The sequence below is a fragment of the Eumetopias jubatus genome, unplaced genomic scaffold (genome assembly GCF_037043125.1).
Source record: "Eumetopias jubatus isolate StellerSeaLion01/CBP00866 unplaced genomic scaffold, mEumJub1_p1.0 scaffold_1, whole genome shotgun sequence".
In the NCBI taxonomy this organism is placed as follows: Eukaryota; Metazoa; Chordata; class Mammalia; order Carnivora; family Otariidae; genus Eumetopias; species Eumetopias jubatus.
This window is the reverse complement of record NW_028274807.1, coordinates 201974809-201993726: the sequence shown is the minus strand read 5'-3', so window position 1 is coordinate 201993726 and position 18918 is coordinate 201974809. Positions and strand designations below refer to the sequence as shown.

Genomic DNA, 18918 nt, shown 5'->3' with positions numbered 1-18918 from the left:
AGTCCTCCCCACCCAAAGGCACCTGAGCTCCCCCTGGCCTCCCGCCAGCCCTGCACGGCCCCGTGCCCCTGCTGTCCTCCTGCGCCCAGGCCCGTGGGCTGCAGGCCTGTGGTTTGCAGGCACTTGGGGCCCGCAGGAGCTGTGGCAAACGAGGCGAGTGTCCCCACCCCGCCCCGCAGCTTGTTCCGGTGCCGACATGTACCCCACAGCTACACGGGCCGGCAGAGACCTCCAAGCCCCTGCTCGATCGCATACCACCAAGGGGAAGGGCCTGGCCCAAGGCCATCCAGCAGGTCAGGTGGCCCGGGAGTCTGCTCAGCCTTGCCTCCCTGAGAGGCCAGCTCAGCCCTGGAGGGGGGAAGAGAGGCAGGTCCCCAAGAGGCCGCTTGTGGACAAGAGTTCCAACACACAGAGCGGTCACTAGCCACTTAGAGCCTCTGACCGAGAGTGGAGAAACAGGGAACACCACCGGCGATGATGTGAGGATTTCACCCTAGCCGACTAATGGCAGACTTACAGAAGGACTCCAGAATCCAGCAAGATGGGTGGAAGGTCCATCACGGACCATCTAGGCCACTGGGATACAGACAGCAACGCTGAGGCCCGGGCAGGGTCAGGAAGCAAAAAGCCCGTGAGCCAAGGCAGGTCAAGGAGATGGTCCGAGACTGACCGAGTGGCGGGGGGAGGGGAAGCCCCCAGCTCCAGGGTCACAGTGGGCAGCGCTCAGGGTGGCAGCCTCGGCAGCCTCGTCTCCCTGGGAGACACTAACTGCTCATCTCCTCCGAGAGCCACCTCCACGGCCCCAGCCTGTCGTCTGCTCTGCGGGCGGCGAGGGCCAGGCCGGGCCATGCTTGCTCCCCGGGGAAATCCGTGGCAGCCCCTCTCCACTCTGCAGCGGGCCCCAGGCAGCCGAGCTACCAGGGCTCCCTGGAGTCCCAGCGGCCAGGAAAGCGGTGCAACCTCATGTCTTCCTTCTGGATGTGCTCGTAACAGGACTGGCGGGAAAGAGGCGAGGCTGAGGGGCAGCCCCCCCGGCCCCATGCAAAGACACACCAATATCCGGGGGGCACCCGTCTCCCCAGCCTGGGACCACCCCGACCCACCTCCAACTCAGCCTCAGCTATAGTCTGCAAGGAAGGGGGGGCCTCCCCTCTCCTGTTATGCCCAGGGATGCAGCCTGGAACATGTGGGGGCCCCAGGGACCCCCGGGCTGGGGTGAAGTAGGGGGCCCTTCTCCAGCCCCTTTAGCAAGGGCAGGGCCAGGGACTCTGTGGGGCTCCGCCCACAGGAGCACATACAAGCAGTGAATTTGGGGTCCAGGGCAGGGAAGGCATCTGCACCACTGGCCAGGGTGTTTTTGCCTCCATCCACCACCTCTATCGCTCACCTCCAGGGCCGTGAGCAGGAAGTCACATAGGCCTCCTGTGTGGATGGGGTCCATCATGTCGCGGATCAGGTGGATCTCAGCTCCCAGGTGCTGGATTCTGGTGAACGCCCATCCCCACAGTGAGAGGGAGAAGGGGGCCCATCGGAGACAGGCACCAAGGAGCCGGGGAAGGAGCCCTGGCCTGGGTGGCTGGACACCTGGGCTGTGGTCCCTGCTCTGCTCCTGGCCCCCACGGGACCCTAGGTGGGGCTTCTCTGGCCTCAGAACCCCGCTCCGTACCAAGAAAAGCTGTGTCCATAAACCCCAATGTTCAAAGACCTCCGAGCGGGTCTGGGCTGGGGGTCAGGGCAGGATGGGAGGTGGGGTCCTCCCACAGCCCACCCCACAACCCCCGGCCCGGCTGGGGCTCACCGGGCACGTGACACCACGTAGATGAGCAGCGGCAGCAGGTCGTCCATGGGCAGCTTGTGCTCCCGGCCCAGCACACGTGATACGGTGGCCTCAATTTCCCCGTATGTCTTCTCCAGCACCTCCAGCTTCTCCCTGGGGTCCACCGTGGTGCTGCAGCAGGGCGGCGGGCTCCAGATCAAGGCCCTCGGGTTCAGCCCCAACCAGGGGCCCCCACACTCCTGCCCCCCGCCAACCACCCTGCCCAGGGCGTGGACTCACATGATCTTCTGCAGACACTCAGTGGCTGACAGGAAGCACTTGTCCCTGACCAGGGAGAGCCTCTGCGTGGGGGGGCAGATGGATGAGGCCACGGTCCCCCCAGTCCTGTTACCCCCTCCCTCCCAGGGCCAGAGCTCTTGCCACCCACCATTCCCCATCACTGGCTCCAGGACAGCCCCGCCCAGAGTGACCCAGGGCAAGTCACAGCTCCACCATGAGCCTCAGTTTACTCAACTGTAAAGTGGGATAATGGTCTCCGGGAGGTTGGGCAGGAAGATAACGATCCCAACGGCCACTGGGTACCACAGGGGGTGGGTGCCCACGTCAGCGGCACTCCAACCCAAGGACTTGTTGAAACAGAGTCCAGGTCTGCTCTCTGAGTTTGACTCATTATGTCTGGGGTGGGGGGCGGGGGCCAAGAATCTGCTTTTCTAAAGGCTTCCCAGGTGCTGCTGGCCCAGCACGTACACCTTGAGAGCCACCACCTTGTGTGGAGCGGCCCACCGCCCCCTCCCAACACTCCCATGAGGGGGCACCAACACCGCAGCAGTGACTACTCTCATCCAGGGGGGAAACTGAGGCTCCCGCCCGCAGCTGCATAGCCAAGAAGAGGGGTGGAGCCTGGGTCTGCACCTGCACCTGCTCACGGTGGGCCAGCAACGGCCCCCTCACCCACACGGGAGATCAGAACAACCCAGAAAGCCAGTGTCTCCCCCCGCACCTGTTGGCCAGTGCTGCCCGGGCCCCTCTGTAGCAGGGAGGCGGAGGGCTGCTCAGAAGGCTGAATAGACTCTGGGGGCCCCGCTCAAGGCTCAGGTCTCCCCCTAGCTGGGGCAGGTAACGGACCCACCTTCTCACCTGATTGGTTGTCAGCGTGAGGTCCTTGAGGGGCCACAGGTGCCTGAAATGAAACAAGTGTGACACAGAACCTTTACCAGGAAGAGGGGGCAGGGTCTGAGGTCAGAGGGCAAATTCCCTGTACACCGTGTCCCCCAGCAGGGCTGAGCTTAGGAGATGGCCTCAGGGTCCATGATGGTCCACAGGGCAAGGGGAGGCTGGGAAGAGTCCTGGAGAAGGCAGTGCCCCAAAACTTGGATAGGGGTGAGGGGCAGCGCTGCAGGCCAAGGGACCCTGTGAGCAAAGTCCCGGGGATTGGGCCAGAGAATGACAGCGGAAGAGACTGTTCTGGAGGCTTGGTGAGCTGGGGCAGGCTGGTGAACGGGGAAGGACGTGGGTGCCATGCAATGCGGCACAGGGCAGGGACCTGGGGAGACAATGGAGCAGGGAGGCCAGCATGGAGGAGGCAGCACAGAGGCAGCAGGAGGGGATGGGGAGGAGGGGACACTTGGGAAGCTGTTGGCACCCAGGTCTCTGGGCTGGTGACTAGTCAGTTGCAGGAGACATTCACAATGGAAGGGGAAACAGGGTTTCAGAGCGGGGGGCGGGAAGCATGATGGCTGTGTGACAAGGGAGACCGGGTGTGGGGCGGAGAGAGCACCCATGCCCTCCATCGGGCGGGTGGTGACGTGGAGCATCAGTGGATCAGAAGGGGCACTGAGGAGAAAGGATGTTTTAGCAACTGAGGGTAAAAGGGACCTGCTCCCAGAACAGTCCTCAGTTTCCCCTTGAGGACTTCCCCTCCCCCAGTCTCAGTCCAGTTGCTGGGAGCAGGACACCTCTCCCCAGCCCCAGTAGTAGATGCTGAGGTAGACTGGCCAATGTGGGCCACAGCCAACATCTAGGGGCAGGCTCACGACCCAGGCCAAGCCAGTGAGGGACTTCAGCCAGAGCTGTTAGGAAGGGGACACCAGCAACCTGGAGCACAGTGGGGGATGGAGCTGGTAGAGTATAAACTTTGAGTGGCTGGTACCGTGTTTGGCACCATAAATGGGAGCCAGAGATACATCAAGAGAGAAAGAGAAGAAGTTGCTTCCCTTACCACGCAGTTAAGTACCTAGATCCAACCAGGCCTGAAGCTAGCAACACCAGCATAATCCTAGAACTCTGTGCGTACGTGAGCCAATGAACACCATCCCCTTTTCTACTAACGACCACTGAACTCCGTGTGTACCCTCTGTGCACACGGGCCCTGGCAAACACGGCAAGGAGGGAAGGCTTACTTCTGCACGTCCAGGAACTCGAGCAGCTTGGTGTCAGGGAAGAGGCTCAGGTTGGCAATGCCCTGGCTGTAGAGACTGTCCTCCGTCTCGTGAAGCAGGAGGTAGAGAGTGAAGAGCTCCGAGTAGAAGCTGGGCAGCATGAGGGGCAGCACCAGGCCATGCACCTGCAGGTCCCTGAGTGACAGCAGCCAGGACAGGTTGGGGGGCGAGCAGGGTAGGGGCCCAGGGGGAGGGATCCCTGCTTGGGCTGCCCCTCCAAGAGCCCATAGAGCTCCTTGTCCCACAGCAAAAAGCGTCCCTGCCTCCTCCATCCTCTAGAAAACGCTTCCAAAGCCTGTTCTCAGTCATTCACTCCCTCGGTTGAAATCCGTGGCCCCCTGATCCTCTTGTTAGACGCTGAGAACCACTATGGCCGCTGGGGCAGGACTGGATCCCCATGTGATTGAAAGCAAAACCAGGGCCCCAGACAGAAAGGGACTTGCGGCAAAGCACTCAGCCGGCCATGACAGGCTGGTCCAGTGCTGCCTCCTCGTTTCCTGGGCTTCCTAGGACTCCAGGGGGAAAGTTCTACCTAACATCTAACCCTATCTCCCACGTCTCCTGCAGTGTGGAGACAGGCCTCCCTGATCACGATCTCTGGGCCTGAAATCTGAAGGCAAACTGTAAGGTTTGGTCTTGGGGGACGGAAGGAGACAGATTTAAGGATGCACTTTAACTCCCGCTCTGTGTGGCCTCAGGCTCAGCCCCTGCCAGGTCCTGAGAGAGGCTCACCCTCTGCACACCTGAGAGAGGAGACCGGGATGGCACCTTTACAACGAAGATGCACCTTGTGGCGGCGCCCCTGCCCAGGTGACCCAAGGAAGAGGTCATGGGTCATTCTGATCTTCAAATGGTCAACAAACAAGGCTTGGTCAGTAGCATGAGCCCCCAACACTTCCCCGGAAGTACCCCTATCCCCCAAGGGAGGCTCCAGGAGTGAAGGTGGTCCTGAGCCTGGCTGCCTCCCGGGGGGGGGACCCTGCAGACCCCACGGGAGCGGTCACCTTGTCTCCGTATCCTCGTCCTCTTCTGGAGCTTGGCCCTTGCGCTGTAAGGCCACCTGCAGCAGACCCCTGCAAACCGGTAAGACAGACTGCGTAGTTGCCACTTCCCCGAGAACCCAAGTCACCGAAGACCAGGGCGGCAGGCTCCACCCTCCAGAGCCATGGAGCGTGAGGAGCCCAGCCTCCCAGACCTCTGTAGTTAGGAAGCTGGGAGCACAGGACCTCAGCCCGAGAGTGCTAGAACTGCAGCATCTGGGGCCCCCATTTGTAACGTTAGATGGGGTCTCGGCTCAGCCAGGACTGGAGATGGGGTCTGAATCCAGAGTCAGGCCCAGCCAGCGGAGGCTGAGAGCTGCCCTGGGGTCAGGGGTCAGCCCAGGGCCTGGTCAAGGCTTGGACTCTGGCTACAGGCAATCCTTGCTATAATCTCCTACCTTCTAACCCCTTTGCTCACCAGCGGGACATTGACTGACCCACTCTCTGGTTCTTTCTCAGCCTGGAGGCACCATTCCCACCCAGGGCGCTAGGCAGAGCACCTGACATCGGGAAAGGACAGAGCCCTACCTGCCTGCTGTCATAGACAGGGCTGCTGCGTGCTGCATGTGCCACCCCACTCACCTGTAGGCAGCCCAGAGTTCCCGGGCGTGCTGCTTCACCTCTTCCTGGGCCAGTGCCTGCAGGTGCTTGTTGGCCCCGATGCCTGCGTACGTGGCCTGGAAGGTCAGCATCAGGGTCCGGAGTAGCTTTCCCAGGGGGTGCAGCGAGTTGCTCAGAGCCTGGCAGGTGCAAAGGCAACAGAGAGGAGTTCGGGGCCAGGAGGTGGAGCACAGCACGCCCCAGCGAGGCTCCCAAGGCTGCTCCCATTTCACAGATGGGAGCACTGAGGCCCTCTGAGCAGAAGGGGTCAGCACCGGGGGCAGTGAGAAGGCCCCCCTCCGTGCACACTGCCTACCCTAGGGCCCTCACCTTCCTGAGGCATTCCCGCAGGGCCCTGGGCTCCCGGTGCAGCAGTAGCTCATCTAGGATGCCTTCCATTCTGTCCGCACAGGGCTCGGGCTGGGTCCTGGAGGACCAGGCACACGCGTCTCTCACCCACGCCTGGGCCCCGGCCCACCCCCTCCAGGGAGCCTTCCTCCCCAGCCCACTCGGAGCCCCACGAACCCCCGCCCTGGCCCTCTGGATGCCCCCACGGGTGCACCCGTGCACACGCGCGCACACACACACACACACACACACACACACACACGTGTGTACGTGTCTGCACCTACCTCTCGCAGCACAGGTACTCCTGGGACTTGCGCAGCTCCCTCGAGTTCTGCACGTGGAAGCCCAGCAGGGCCTCCTGCTCGTCCCCAGGGCAGCCAGCACTAATGAAGTCCCGGAAGGGGCCATAGACACCCTGCCAGTGGCTCTCCACGGGGAAGATGCCCACACCTAGCTGCCTGCGATAGAGGCGGGGGGGGGGGGGGGTGTAGTGGTGGGAGGTAGGGATGGGGCTGTGGTGGGCAGGGCCCAGTCCAGGCCCTTAGAGAGATGGGGACGTCCCTCCTGGCCCCGAGTCAGGGCCCAGGAAGGGTGGCTGGACTGGGGGGCGCTGACCTCCAAGGCTCCAGAAGAAAGGAGAGGCAGAGAGAAGGAGAGAGAGAATCTATTCCACAGTGGAGAAGAAAGGGACACACAGAGCCCTGGAAAGATCTGGAGAGCTGGAGGCCAAGTCCAGACAGCAGGTTCTTGGCCTAAGAGAGAACAGGGCCCAGAGTCCAGGATCCTCCCACCGCACCTGGCTCCTTCCTGAGCGTGATGCAGTCGTGGCCAGCAGGCCTGGGGGTCTGGCCACGTGTGTGCCTAAGGGAGCCCCAACCTCCCACGCCACGTTCACAGATTTTCCTACACCTGCACGCCACCCAGGCTTGGCCACACCTCTGGGGTTTGCTGTCTACTCCCAGCTCCTGCTGTCAGGGAGAAGCATGCAAGCATGAAGGCTCTATTAATCAACTCTACTCCCTTCCCCCAACTGAAATGCCGCCTGGGACCAGTAGAACTACCACCCGCACCTCAACAGACATGGTAAAAGTCACCACTTGAACTACAGTTTTCCAAGGAAGAACACCGTCCCCATGGGGAAGAAGTCAATCCCCTTCTCAAAGACCCCGTGATAGTGACAATGAGTCCACTTTGCAAGTTTCCTTCTTCACCCTGGCTGCCAGGGAACTCAGAGCCAGGTTCATGCTCGGTCATAACCATCATAGGACTTATTGGTCCCTTCCTTTCCTTTAAGTTCAACTCAGACTTTTATTCTCCATTTTATTCTTGTTTATTTGTGTTGTTTTTACAAACTGTCGTGCACCCTTCCCAGAAAAAAAAGCAGGGTCTAAGCAAAGCCTCCGCATAATATTTTTCTCTGGTTTTTTGGTGTGTGAAGTTATGCCGTGGCCCTTGATCCTAAGAGTCCCTGACTTGAGGGCGTGTGACCTGAGCTCTCTGAACTCTCCAAAGAGCTAAGAGGAAATACAGAAAAGCTCCCCTGATGAGGCCTGCCTCCCTGAGAACACACACACACACACACACACACACACACACACACACACACACACTCACTCCAGAATGCACAGGCCAGGCGGCCAGCCAGGCTCTCACCTCTTACGGGTGCTGCTTGGATCTGGTGGGAAGGCAGCTGTGTCCAGCACACCCTGGGTATGCAGTCCTTTCCCTGCCCCGCTGCCAAAAGAGCCCTCCAGGGTGAAGCCATTGGGGAAGGTGACCTTGCCCTGCAAACCAGGGAAGGGAAGCAGGGACGCCTGTCTGTCTGTCCAGCCGCCCTTCCCCCAATCAGGACAGGCCTCGTGCCTGTCCATCCTGGGTCACAGAGGCTAGGGACTGACAGGTTGCCTTCCCACCATCCATTCGAGGGGCTCATCATCCTCCACACCTGCAGGAGCCCCCGACCCAGAGCTGTGCCAACGGCCCAGGGGCTCAACTCAGAGGTGGGAGACTGGGAGGGGAAGGGGAAGGGACTCTCAGGTCAGAGCAAGAGAACCACTGCTGGGGGAATTGGCAGGGGGAGGGGGGGCGGTTAAGCCCAGAAGTAGGAAGGGGCCTAGGAAAGGCGTGAGGTATGCTAGCCCTGGGAGAGGCCCTCCCCTACCTTCCCCACCCACTGCCCACACCCTCAGTCCTGGGTCCAAGCGGGGAGGTTATAGGCTCCACCCGAGGCCTCGGCGGGAGTGGAGTGGGTCTCGGTGGTCCTCACCTTCCCCACAAGGGTCAGGTCCCTGGTGAAGGTGCCCTCATACAAGGAGTCGTCTTCAGAGAGGAGGATCCCGGGGCCCTAGGGAAGGAAGCCAGAGTAGGAGCAGGGGAAGGGCCAGGAGACTGCGGGTGGGGAGGGGACGGCAGGAAGACAGGAGGTAGGCACCGACCCAGGGCAGAACAGTCCTGAGCCCTGTCACACCTCCCAGCACTGTGCCGAGGTGGGATGCCAGCCCTTGGCCTGCTGAGCACTGAGCACCAGCCCCATGTACCTCATCCCTGGGTTACCCTGAAGCACATCCTGGGACCTGGCTCCTTCTCTCCAGCAGCCTCTCTCAGGAAGCCTCCTGGGGGGCCCTTCCTTCCCCACCTATGGCTCAAGAGGTGCTGAGCTTGGAGCGCCTGGGTGGCTCAGGTGCTTAGGCGACTGCCTTCGGCTCAGGTCATGATCCCGGGGTCCTGGGATCGAGCCCCGCATCGGGCTCCCTGCTCCGCAGGAAGCCTGCTTCTCCCTCTCCCGCTCCCCCTGCTTGTGTTCCCTCTCTCGCTGTGTCTCCCTCTCTGTCAAATAAATAAAATCTTAAAAAAAAAAAAAAAAAGAAGAAGTGCTGAGCTTCTCTTCAGCCATCCCCCCTTCCCTGTCACTGATCCTTGGTGACAGCAGAGCTGACCACGCCCCCTTGTTACACTGGCTGCCAGGAAGCTCAGGGCCCAATGGGATAGAATTTGTGTCCTACTTGAATTTATTCTGTGTCTGCTCTTTTCTTCCTCCTTCAGTCCTTTTCAGAACAAAGTGGAGCATAAGCCAATGTACAAGCCGTAATAACAATCATAGTCCCCAGGCCAGAGTCCTACTATGCGCCGAAGCATCTGGCTGGGTGTGGGTGAGGCAGGAGGCAGGTGCTGGTGTGCCTAGGCTCAGGGGACCTGGGGTGAGTCTCAGCCCTGCCACTCAATAGAATGTGACACCAGGCAGGTCCTCTGACCTCTCTGAGCCTCAGTATGTCATTCATACACTGGGGACAGTGACATGATCCGCAGGGTTACTGGGAGGATGCCCTGAGATCGTGCCAGGAGGCTGAGCCCAGAGCCAGGCCTCCAGTCAGGGGTCTATAAATGTCCATCGCAGAGGCTGCAGGCATCGTCGTTACCATGCACTTCGTTCTTGCTAATTTCCCTGAATGTTTACAGTCAGTAAGTAGTGAACCTGAGTTGCTGATGGGGAAACTGAGGGGGGGAGGGCCAAGGCCAGGGTCGGTGGCTGGCAGAACGGCATTCCTGCTGAGGTTCTGGCTCCCTCTACCACCTAGGAACCCAGCTTCCTGCCCCATCCACTTCCTGCCCAGCCTCTGCTCAGCATCGGGGCCCTGAGAGCAGGGCGGCGGGGGGAGGGGGGGCCTCCAGAATTCAGCCCCAGGACAGGGAGAGGGTAGCTCAGGACACACACGGGTCACCCCACTCACCACCATCTTGTCCGCCTGGAAGGTCCCCTGGTAGCAGACACCGGCCTGGGTGACCATGACCCCTGGGCCATGGCGCTGGTCGGCCTGCCACATGCCAATATAGCGCTCGCCCCTGGAGAGGAGCCAGAGCGGGATCAGAATCATTCCCGGGCACTTCTGTGTGCTTTGCTGGCACGGTTGGGGTGGGTGGAGAGCAGGTAAGGGGCAATGATATCACCTGAACCCACTCAACTCACACGCGGGAGAGAGAGGTGAGGACCTCCAAGAGGAAGAGAGGGTGGAGGAGGGAGGGAGCCTGCCTGCAGAAGCGTATCCTGGCAGGCTTCCTGGGGGAGGTGGCAGGAAGGGCAGATGGAGTGCAAAGCCATGGAGGTAGGAGCCTACAACCGACACAACAGGTACAAGGGGGCACCCAGTGGTCTAGAAGGCTGGAGGGGTGCAGGGGCGGCACGGCAGGGGTGAAGTCTCGAATGCCAGGCTGAGAGCCCTGGGCTTTGTCTCACAGCCCAGAGAGCCGGGAAGGGCTGTGGGCCTTACGTGGGGCTAGATGGGGGTGGGGGGGGTCAGAAACTCCTCCCGGACAGAGCAAGGAGGGGCCAGAGTGGAGTGGGGAGGCTCCTCGGTCAGGGGGCTCAGGGCCCCCTCATTCTGAACCTCAGCCTCAACCAAGCCTGCGGACAGGAAGTGAGGGGCTTCGGGGGGACTCTGGGAGGACAGATGGACTGGACCCACTGACGACGGGCCCCGCGCCCTGAGGCACCCTGGTCTGTGATGGGGCTCGAGCCCTGAGCCTGCGCTCACCTGGCACCGTCCTCCTCGACACCGTATCCGCTCCGCTGGCCCCTCTCCCAGTGGCCCGTGTACTTGCAGGGCTGCAGGGCCCGTGGGGCGCTCGCAAGGACCCCAAATCCGTGCCGCAGGCCCGCCCGGAAGTAGCCCTTGTACACCTCATCAGTGCCGTACCTGCAGAGGGCCACCGACAGCTGGCCCGGCCCCCCCGAGGTGAAGCCCGGGGGACGTGGCCACCCCACACGCCCGCCCTGCCACCGGGCCGCCGGGCACTTACTCACAGATGCCGTAGCCACACATGCTGCCTTCCCGCCAGTGGCACTTGTAACAGTCAAATCTGTCCTCGGGGCCCTGAGGCACCAGGCGGATGCCGAAGCTGCCGGTGTGCGTGTGGGGGAGGACAGTCAGCACCCGGGCCATCGCCTTGACCCAAGACACCCCACGACACCCCTCCATGCCACCCCGGTGTCCCTGCCTCTGAGGGGCCCTCTCAGACAATGGGGACAATCTCCCAGGTGCTCAGCCGTCTTCTCTTCCCAAGGGCCACTCTCAGGACGCCATCCCCGCCCTGCCCCTCATGCACCGTGGGAGCACCTTGGGGCCCTGACCACTCCGTCCACGGCCCGCCCCCTCCTCTGGGCTTTCCGTTTTGTGCACTAAGGGGAGCTGGACCAAATGGCCTCAAGTTCCTGCTTAAGGTTTGGGAACCGAGGATGGGGCCAGGCTGGTGACGGTGGCAGGGGCGAAAGCCACTCGCCTGCCCACCACCCGCTCCCACAGCAGCCCCAGCCTTACCCGTGCTCCAGGCCCTGGCAAAAGTTCCCCACGTGATTCCGGCCATCGGGCCACTTCAGGGTGCCCCTGGAAGACAGTCGAGATCCACGGTCCACATATCAGGCCCGCCAGACCCATCCTTCAACACACACAGGCCCCCCCCGGCTGACCTCCACGGTGGACTCTCTCAGAGGCCTACTTTCCCCTTGGACTGGACTCGCTGCCCCCAGCCAGCCCTCTTCTCTGACCCACAGGGGCTCTCAGCCCTTCTCGACTCCAGGCACAACCGCCCCAGCAGCCTCCAGCACACTCCCCACACTCCACGGGGAGAGCTCTGGAAACATCCAGGTTCCCTTTTTCCCTTGACCCACAGGAAGCTCCGAGCTAAACTTCAAGCTTAAGTCAAGTGCTAGTCAGTGGTTCCTAGCATCCTTCTCCCCTCTTCGGACGCGGCATCGTTTTTTTCTGGGGTTTTCTTGTTCATTTTTTCCTCAAGCCCTTTCTGGAAGTAGCCAAGGTCTCAGAAACTAACATGCTTGTGAGCATCACCTCGGCAAGGCCCTTCTGCTTTCTGGGCCTTGGCCTTCCCAGCTGTATAGCATGGGGTGGGGCGGGGGGAGGAGTCACATGTTCTTCCAAAGCCCCCCTGCTTGCGGGGTCACGCAGACCCAGAACCTGCCCTGAGGCCTTGGGCAAGTCATGCCAGTCTCTGGCCTCAATTTCTGCACCTACAGAATGGGCGAGAACACGCCCCCAGAGTGTTCTTGTAAAGACTGGTGGAGATAGGAGGTCTGCGAACCATTTCCACTACCAGCTAGTGCTGCGTGGACATGAGAATTATCCTTCTGTCCTCCCAAGAACAGCAACTGCAGACCTGAAGTCTCTTCCACGTGCTCTGGGCTCATGACCATCATCAAGACTCTACACGGCACAGACCTACAATGGGCCAGGTCCTGTCCGACGGGGCTTAAGACAGACTGGGAGACAGAGTTGACCGACTGATGCGGGAAGGAACGGCCTTTGGTTGGTGCCCGGAGGTGATTAGGTCCTGTCTGCCCCTCAGATCCCCAGGAGGAGCCCCGCCTTGCTGGGCCCGGAACCCCAGTCACTCGCCTGCCATGGGGCCTGCCCCGACACCACTCGCCCTCGTAGGTGGCCTGGCAGAGCCGGCCCTCGGCGCGGAAGGTGTATGCCACGCAGCGGCAGGTGGGGGGCTCAGAAGGCTCCAGGTCCGCCCCCAGCACAGGGAAGTCCTTCTTCCCACGCAGGGCCTGGCACACAGCCTGAGTCACTTTCCACTGCCAGACCATCTGGTGCGGACAGAGGAGACACAGGAGAGGTCACTGCTATACCAGTGGCCCCTCTGGGAAGCCTTGTGGGGCAGCTCCAGACAGTCCCTCCACCGCCCCAGCCCTGTTCTGGCACTTGGCAGAGCCTCCAACTGCCCCATGCTGCTCCCTAGGGCCCTGCATCCAGAGGGGCCACCTGCATCCTGAGATCCCTGTGCAGGTTCAGGGCCTGCCCAGAGGGGCCAGACAGAACCACCGGGACCCACACAGGCCCCGATCCTGGTTTCATAGGGAAAAATGCCCTGTGCTCTGTGGCATTCTGATGCCTCACCCCAGGCTGGCCACTGCGCCTCGCTCTCTGACCATGACCCCAGAGGCCTGGCCACTCCCATGGAGCCTCCAGGGTGGTATACCCGTGCCCTCCCCCGGCCCTCCTCTCACCCCAACACCCAATTCCCAGCTCGCCCACACTCACCCGGTCCTGGGGGGCCTTGGAGCAAAAGGAGAGCTCTTCCTCAGGTGTGAGGAGGTGAAACGTGCACCTAGACAGAGGGAGGTGACGAGTAGGCCCCAGCTCTGTCCAGGAGGGTTTTCGGGAGGCCCCACCCAGCCCTGGGGGGCGGGCAATTTCATGAGGGCAGAGGGAGAGAAGGCCCGGGGTGCCTTTGGAGGGGGCTGCTCACCTGTCCTGCCCAGGATCCACCCACACCAGCTTCAGATCAAAGGTGTGGACACTGTGACCCTGGAAGAAGATGGGGCACCGGGGTCACCTAGGGCCCAACCCAGACGCTCCCCTACTGCTCTGGCCCAGGCTTGCTCCAGGCACCAACCTGCTGCCACACCACTGGGTGTCCCCTGGCCGCTCAGCCCAACATGCCCAGCACTGAGCCTGCTCCCCGTCTCCAGGACGGCCCATCTTTCCCCCTTCCCATCTGAGGGCTGGCCGGGAACCCGGGAGCAGCCTCCCCCGCCCCCCACATCCTGCTCCATCATGGCTGCAGCCGAACACCATCGGCCCCTGCTGGAAACCTGTCTTAGGCTCCTACCGCCTGGGGGATGGAAACCTCGCTGCTGAGCCGGACCCCTGAGGCCACGCAGACCACTCCCGGCTCACAGGTCCCCCCTCCTGGTGCCCGCCACACCAAGGCGCCACGGCCCTGCCACACTCACACCTTCTCAAGCCTGCCCCCAACCCCCCTCAATCTGACCCCTTGCTCACGCTGCTCCTTCTACCTGGAAGGCCGTCCCTGCTCTGAGAGCTGATGAACGCCCCTTCCTCTAAAAGATTTTGTGGAGCGACCTCCTGCCCGGCCTGGGCAGGCCAGTCACTGCCTCACTGCCCCAGGAGGAGGAGGGGGCGCCAGGCCCAGGCCCAAAGGGCAGGAGGAGGGTGGCAGATACAGGCAGGGACAAGGGTGGGCCTGGCACAGGACATGCAAAGGCCCAGAGGCAGGAAAGGGTGCAGCGCATTTAAGCGACAGCATCTCATCAGTGTACCTGGTGTGCAGAACGTGAAGTCGGGAGTGGAGGGGAACTCAAACTGAATCAGAACCCCAAAGTCAGGTTTCAGGAGACACGGGGGTTTGGGCAAGTAGCCTCCCTGCCAGGCCTCAGCCTCCCTGTCTGCAGGGGAGTCCCAGACTGACATTCTGAGTGGACAGAGAGGACAGTGCTGCAGCTACCACAGGGGCAGTCTGGGTCCGGGGGGACCGAGGCACAGTCGGGGTTACGGGCCAGGGAACAATCCCAAACCCCCGGCCTGGCTCCCCGCTAACTTCGCTGATGTCCAGAGCCCAGGTACTGCTTCCAAGTGGTGCTCCTCCCTAGAAGCCTCGTGTGTACCCTGTCCCTCCGGCCCTCCTCAGCCGCCCACGGCCACCCAGGACCTCCCATCTGCGGCTCCTCTCCTATGTGAGGAAGACAACTGAAGAGTTGTCCGGCATCCGCAGAAGGACAAACTCACTCCCAAGCATCCCATTTTCCAGATGAAGAAACCGAGGTATGTTTAGCAGGGATGCCGGCTGGCCGGGGCTGGGGCTGGGACGCACCTGGAGCGGCCTTGCCCCACCGCGCACTCCTCCTGCAGGGATGAGTCCACCTGCTGCCACCACCCTGGCGCTGCCTGCCTCTCAAGCCCTGTCCCCTCCCCACAAGCCCTGAGTTCTTGCTCCCAGCTGTCCCCCTCCCACTGCCTTCTCAGCCAGACCCCAGGCCCCCACTGCAGCCCCACGACCTCTGGTCAGCCCCACCCCGACCTGCAGCAGGACAAGGGCATCGTCAAAGAGCAGCACGCGCTCCGCCCGCAGTGGGGTGACCGTCACAGGCACATCCTGGCTGTCCTGCAGGAGTCGGCGCTCAGGGGTGCAGAGCCCATCCTGGGGAGCAGAGCAGGGAGGCACGGGCTCAGGCACCCCCGGCCTGGTGGCTGTACCCGCGCCTCTGCCGGGAGCACCAGCTCCGCCCCCCCCACCCCACAGTCTGAGCATCTCCTGGAGGCCCCCAGCTCAGCGATGGACACTGGGGTCCAAGGTCTGGAGGGGCAGCTCAACTTGTCTTGAAGCTTTGCTTTGATGCCCACCGGCCCCCTGCCCAGAGCCCCCGACAACACTCACTAGGGCTCTGCAGTCCCCACCTCTCGCTGGCGAGTCTTGTCCCCTTGCCTGTTCACCTGATTATCTACACTGCGCCCCAGGCCTGTCACACCCTCCCAGGGCACAGGGGGCTTTCTCCCCCAGCGAGGCAGTGATGTGAGGATGTGATCGTTTGGTGGCATCCCAGGACAGAGGGTCAATTCTGACCGCTCTTCCCCAGAGCCAGTTCACGGCATGGCCGGGAAGGTGCTCCACGAAGTGTCTGAGGGGGGCTGGGCAGACGGCCCTCCCAGCCACCTGCTTGGGCCACTGCTCCCACTTCCAGACGGGGAAGCGGACGCACGGAGAGTCCGGCAGGCCCCTTCCCTCCCCGCCCGGCAGGCCTCCAACTCACTCTCAGCCGGCTGCTCAGGGAGTGCCAGAGAGCCTGTGTGGCCAGGGCCTGGTCCACTGCCTGCCTCAGGAAGGACTGCAGGTTCACAAAGAGGGTGGCTGCGTGCACCACCAGCTCCCGAGTGCGGTGAGGCTGTGGGGACACAGGGCAGCTGGTGGGGGGGGGGGGGCGGAGAGCTTGTCAGAACCTCCCCCCCAACCTGTGATGCTTGCCCCAGCCCTGGCCGGGCCCGAGCTGCTCCGAAGGTCTGGATCGAAACTGAAGTTTGTCCCTTTCTCCCTGCCGGCCCTTCCTTCAGCCAAAGGCCAGGGGGAGGGTGCTTCCAGAGGGCCGCTGGGCCTGGGCCACGTGTCCTCACACCCAGTAACACGACTCTTCATCTGCTCCTGGGTCTCCGCCGGCCCCACTAAGGCACAGCCACGTACCTCAGACAGGCCAGGGCAAGGACAGGCCCTGTCGACCCCCCCCCCACAGAACACGGCCCTGTCCCCAAAGTGCGACCAGGTCCTTCTCAAACCGGGGTCCCTGAGTAAGCGGAGTCCCCGGAGCCGGGGCCCTATTTCTCTCCTCCTTCGGCTTCCCTGCAAGCCACAGGCCCAGTGAGTGGCCCCCGGCCCCCCGACGTCCCTGCTACTTACCTCCGCAGCAGTGTCCCCGAAGCTCAGCAGGAGGAGCACATACTGCTGCACGTGATGGGCCAGTGGCTGGTGGAGGGCCTGGGCCAGCACCGTGCCCACTGAGGCCTCGGGGCTCACACCAGGCAGGAGCTGCCACAGGGCCTTCCGCTGGCCCCGCCAGAACTCCCTGGGCGGAGGGAGGGCCACACACCGCCTTCACTCCCCTCCTCCATTCCCGAACCCACCGCCATCCACCCCACCCTCCACGCCCCAGCTAAGCTCCCAGATCCCAGGAGCAGTCCCAGACCCCAAACTGCTCTCCTAGCAGAGAAATACAGCCACCCTATTGGAGAGTCAATGGCAATAACCACCCACCCTGAACAGGACGGCCCCCCCTTCCCCTTCCCGGGGTCAAGCTTGGCCAGTGGATATCTGGTTTGTGCTCACGGCCCCCACAGCCTTCCCTCCCTCTCTTCCGGTGCGGAGCAGTGTGGAATTGTTAGACCCAGGAGCGCTCAGGATGAGTCATGGGCTGTGACACTCTGCTCTGGGGCTGGGACTTCCGTGACCTTCCCGCCGGGGCACCCCCCGCCTGCGCAGAGGGCCCCTGCAGCATCCTGGGCTCACCTCCTCTTCTTTGCTGCCTTCTGAAAGGCCTGCACCACCACACAGCTACTGTAGGACTCGATGTACCTGCAGACAGCACCGAAGACAGCCTGCAGGCCCAGCTCACGGCTTCACACCCAGACCCCTGCGCTGCCGGGGTCCCCGAATCCCGCTCGCTGAGTGGCTGCAGCCCCGCCCCAACCAGACAATTCCAACTCAGTCTTTCTCCCCTGGGAGGCCCCAACGCTCAGGTCTGGGGTGTCTGAGCCGGTGCCGGGCTGAGGCCCAAGCGCCTGAGGCCGACGCCAGGTGAGCCCCACCGCAGCCTAAACCCAAACCTTGGCCTAAGCCTGACCCAGGTGAGCCCTGGTGCCCAGCGGCGAGCACGCTGATGCCCAGGCCTAGCCCCAGCCTTCCTCGTTGTCTTACTCCACGTGGGCCTGCAGGACGCGCTCCGCGTGCTGCAGCAACATCAGGGACTCCAGACCCACGGTGTCCTGGTGGCACAGCCTCTCCCGCAGCGAGTGCAAGCTCTCCTCCGTCACCTCCCAGAGCCGCTGGGAGCTCCAGTGCAGCCGCTGCAAGAGCCGGAGGCACTCTCTGCCCTGGGGGTCCGAGGGCTCCGGGGCTGGGGCGGGGGGCATAACCGCAATGTGAGGGGGGGCGGCGCCCCACAGCCCAGGAGCTGCAGCCGGGGTCCTGCCTCTTCGGGGCCCCTGGGACAGGCCAGGAAGCCGACGTGGCCCCTTGAGCTCAGCAGGGACGGGCAGGCTGGAGCGCGGGGCAGCACCCTTGAGGAGTCAGTGGAGCACATATCCACCCCCCCACGAAACAGGGTCAGCACTCATGACCCAGGGCCACCAAGTACACTAGCTGCCCTGAGTGTCTGGGCTTTCTCAGGTCTGGGATATGGGGTCCGTAGGATCCCGTGGTGCCCTGGCACCCACAGATGCTCAGACAGAGCCCCCAAGTGGAAGGCACCTGACCAAGGTCACTTCACAAGTGGCCAGGGTGAGAGCAGGATGCGAATCCAGGCAGAGAATCAGGCCCACACCCTGGAAGAGGTGGGATTTTGACTCTGTGCACAGCTGGGTCTAGACTAGAGGTTCACGGCCCGACCCCTGGGGCGCCTCGGAGAAGGGAGCAGCCAGCGGCTGGAGCCAGAGCCCCAGTCTCATCGGAAGATGTCGATACCAAGTGTCCCCACTCCTGTTTGAGACGCAGAAAGCTGTGCCTCAGGAGGTCTAACAAGGTAGGACTCGGATCCCCAGGATGCTTCCTGTGTCCCCCACCCTTGCCACCGCCAAGCCGAGACTCACTGGTTTCGAGCAGGGGCAGGAGGACAAGGCTGTTGACGCGGGCGAGGGTAGCCGAGAAGACCTCCTCCAGCCGCAGCAGGGCCTCCTCCTCCGGGCTGCACATGGCCAGAGCACCGCCCTCAGGAGCTGTGAACGGGGCACAGGCCGGAGTAGGGCACCAGCGAGGGCTGGGTCAGGGCCATGCCTTCCGTCCGAGTGCCCGAGACTGCCCACAACAGGTGTGAGCAATCAGCCCGGGCAGCCTCAAAGGGGAATTTCTGGACTAGCCGCTGACGCCTGCCCTGCTCTGCCCCTGGGCCCAGCTGAGGGGACCTGACCGAGTGGGAGAGAGACCTCAGAACTGCCCAGGGAAGCATCCCTTTTTAGCCAAAAAGGCAGATGCTCTTCGAGCCCAGTTCTGGCCTGGGCTCATTCCCCTGCTCACACATCCACCATGGCTCCCAAGGGCTCAGAGTAATATCTGATGGTGCTCTGACCTCACTCCCTCTCCACCGAGTCTCTGGAAATGAGGACATACTGTCAGAGAAACCCAGCCTTTTTCTCAAGGCCATGGCTCAGGACCCCCTGTCATCCAAAGGGCTGTGTAAGCAAGGAGAGGTCTGGGGGAA

The 18918-nt window shown here is 62.5% G+C and overlaps 1 protein-coding gene across 1 annotated transcript; it reads right to left on the bottom strand.

Moving 5' to 3' along the window:
* Positions 1-542: 542 nt before the first annotated feature.
* ALS2CL (ALS2 C-terminal like) lies at positions 543-18413 on the bottom strand. The gene is made up of 25 exons (XM_028087185.2): positions 18311-18413; positions 17421-17619; positions 17013-17078; positions 16407-16572; positions 15769-15900; positions 15039-15158; positions 13467-13525; positions 13259-13325; positions 12608-12804; positions 11516-11581; positions 10998-11096; positions 10733-10894; positions 9932-10043; positions 8470-8547; positions 7857-7987; positions 6488-6661; positions 6186-6282; positions 5838-5995; positions 5220-5288; positions 4177-4350; positions 2915-2957; positions 2057-2118; positions 1799-1948; positions 1388-1484; positions 543-995 (listed from the first exon to the last, which is right to left on the bottom strand). Exons 1-25 carry the CDS (start codon positions 18411-18413, stop codon positions 915-917), a joined length of 2862 nt encoding a protein of 953 aa, XP_027942986.2. The 3' UTR covers positions 543-914.
* Between the last annotated feature and the right edge of the window lie 505 nt (positions 18414-18918).